Raw genomic sequence first — 2,722 nt, forward strand, 5'->3', positions numbered from 1 at the left:
CTGGCAGGAACATTGTCTGTGGAGAGAGCTTCCTGAACTTAGGTACTTTTGGATCTCTTCAACTAGCAGAGTACCTATCGTGTTAGCTCATTTTTAGACCAGTGCGAACAGGTTTGAGCATCTCTCTAGGAGTATGGCATGCCTCCTGATTCTTCTCGTTGATGTATTTGACTGTTCTCTGGATTAGTTCTGTAAGGTTTTTGCTGATTGTTCCAGCAGTTCTTGTAGGAAGAGTCTGATTTGGGGTGTGCCAGTGGAGAACTCCATGGAGAATGCCAAGATAATAGATCCAGGTTTCATGTTGACTCTGTTGTGGATGGTGTTCTTTGTCACTGCATATATCTTGGGTGGTATGAGCGAATGTTACGCTGTCGGGATTTTTCCCGCCGTTGGCCTGCGTGTAGGTTAGATCCATTCTTGGTGATTCTAGGATTGTTCTTTTTTTTTTTTTTTTTTTTTTTTTTTGTGTACTTATTTGTTTGATGATGTGTATTCACCATTGTGTATGCTATTATTTTTCAGCATAAGACAGATCTTTGATGCATGCTATTATATTCCTGAAAGTTCTATGTATTGACTATATATACATGATCACTCTCCTTGTGCGTACAGTCCGACATTCCTCTTAAATGATCTGGTGGCTGAAAGACACCCCGTGATGTAGGATGAAGCTATCGTGCCTTGACGGTTCATATGTTTCCCACTATTGCCTTATTCAGTTCGATTGTAATGCAGTTAGAAGATTCAAGTGGCTGTTTCTCTGCAGTGATGCTCATAAAGTCCAGTCTCCCTCAGATGACATTGATGATGTTGCAGGGTTTGTTGTTCCAGAGTTGAATTCTTGTCTCAGCTCCTCCTACGAGACGGGTGGAGGAGGCCCTAATCTCTGGACGTGAACCTATGCCATGGAGGTGGGGTATTGTACTATCTGTCAGTCGAAGAGTGTCGTTTGTTGTTGGGTTAGACGGGGGCCTCGTTTTCATCTGGTCTCTTTGTAACTACATTTGTTTTTTCGTTTTTGTATTTACGGTGGCGGAGGATCCAGCAGAAGATTCTCTGTGATTGGTGGCACAATTGATGTGGAGTCTTCGTGGATTCTTGTATGCGTGTGATGAAATCTGATTTCTGCTTAGCCTGGCTCCTCTCTATGCTGTAAACTTGCTTCCGAGTGATGTAGCTGTGTGTTGCTTTTTTGGTGTGTCTAGGTAACCCGTTTCACTCCGTGTGGTACATGTCAACGCGAGCGGTGTCACGGAGTGGTCTGATTTGGGTGGTTTGCTTGGCGTTCGTTGGTGGTGTATCAGGGAGGTGAAGCGAGCGAGAGTGAGAGTTTCCCGTATTGATGGAGGTTTGTCTGCAGGCCACAGTCCACCGTGTTTGGCTGTGGGTGTGTAAGCATCAGTCAGTGAGGTTCATTGTGGTGGAGAGGTCCTATGGTCAGCTCTGGTCTTCATCTTACTGTCATCAGAAAAAGATCTGGACGTGTTTGACCTGAAGAAATACTCTGCTTCAGAGGAGGCTCTTCTGAGGCTGCTGCCAGTGGTTAAAGCTTCAAAAACATCTTGGTAGGTACACTGATAAATCGGCTTACCATATTAAACGTAATCCGTTCTTGGTGGTAAACTAAGTATTACTGACTTCAAAGTCTTATTTGTTTTTCTGTGTAACTATTGCAATTTCAGCCTCGGAGACTGTAAGCTGTCAGAGCGAAGTTGTGATGCTCTGGCCTGTGTTCTTAAGTCCAAGTCCTCCTGTTTGAGAGCACTGGACCTGAGTAACAATGACCTGCAGGATTCAGGAGTAAAACTGCTGTGTGCTGGACTGTGGAGTCCACACTGTAGATTGGAAACTCTACGGTCAGTAGTCATGAAGCAATTTAATACATGATCAATAAAGCAGATCTTTTAGGCATGTGTTTAGGCATTCACAGTTTTACCTTTTCACTGTTGTGTATCACTAGGCATTCAATTTCTACTGGACAATTCCGCATGTCACAATTTATGTCCAGCATCAAGTACTGTGCCTTTTACGTAGTAATGCAAAAAGTGAGGGAGTGGAGGTTGGGGTCAAGGTAGGCAAGCATGTCAGACTTAAGACTGCAGTTATATTGCACCTTTATCAAAAGCACTTCACAATTAGCCATATGCACTCACCAATGCAATGCACTGGCCTTAATATTTGGAGCACTTGGGTTTCCTTGCCTTGCTCAAAGATGCCTCAACATATGGACAAGAGAAGCAGGGACTACATCAAATATCAACTCTGCCATTAGTGGACAACCTGCTGCACCTACTGAGCTACAGGTGCTTTCATTTGGGGAACCAGATTTCCACACCCATCTCAGACTTTATTTATTTTCAAACTGTGACAATGATCTCCCACTAACCTTGTTTTAGTTGCCCAACCTTGATAATTTGACTGTCATTATCTTGTTCTAATTTGCCATAATGATTTTTCCCTAACCTTAACCTTACTGTGATTATATTATAAAAATCAATAATTCAAGAAATGTTGGCATCGAATGTCAAACACTGGACACAATAATTGTATCAAAGATTGTTTCTGCAAGAGATATTAAAGAAACATTGTGTATTCCTGTTTGATTTGTATTTTTCTCATAAGGTTGAGTGGCTGTAACTTGTCAGAGAGAACCCCTGAAGCTCTGGCCTCAATTTTCAGCTCCCAGATCTCCAGTCTGAGAGAGCTTGACCTGAGTAACAAC

At 42.7% G+C, this 2,722-nt stretch overlaps 1 protein-coding gene across 1 annotated transcript in view; it reads left to right on the top strand.

Moving 5' to 3' along the window:
* Positions 1 to 2,722, top strand: part of LOC118323057 (NACHT, LRR and PYD domains-containing protein 12-like) — a 10,978-nt gene that overhangs the window by 4,714 nt on the left and 3,542 nt on the right. Inside the window, 4 exon segments of the mRNA XM_035654977.1 lie at positions 1,206 to 1,259; positions 1,397 to 1,565; positions 1,683 to 1,856; positions 2,623 to 2,722. The exon segment at positions 2,623 to 2,722 is cut by the window's right edge and continues 92 nt beyond it. Coding sequence (XP_035510870.1) covers positions 1,206 to 1,259; positions 1,397 to 1,565; positions 1,683 to 1,856; positions 2,623 to 2,722 — 497 coding nt within the window.

This window comes from Morone saxatilis, unplaced genomic scaffold (assembly GCF_004916995.1).
Source record: "Morone saxatilis isolate NCDOM2014 unplaced genomic scaffold, NCSU_SB_2.0 Contig14, whole genome shotgun sequence".
In the NCBI taxonomy this organism is placed as follows: domain Eukaryota; kingdom Metazoa; phylum Chordata; class Actinopteri; family Moronidae; genus Morone; species Morone saxatilis.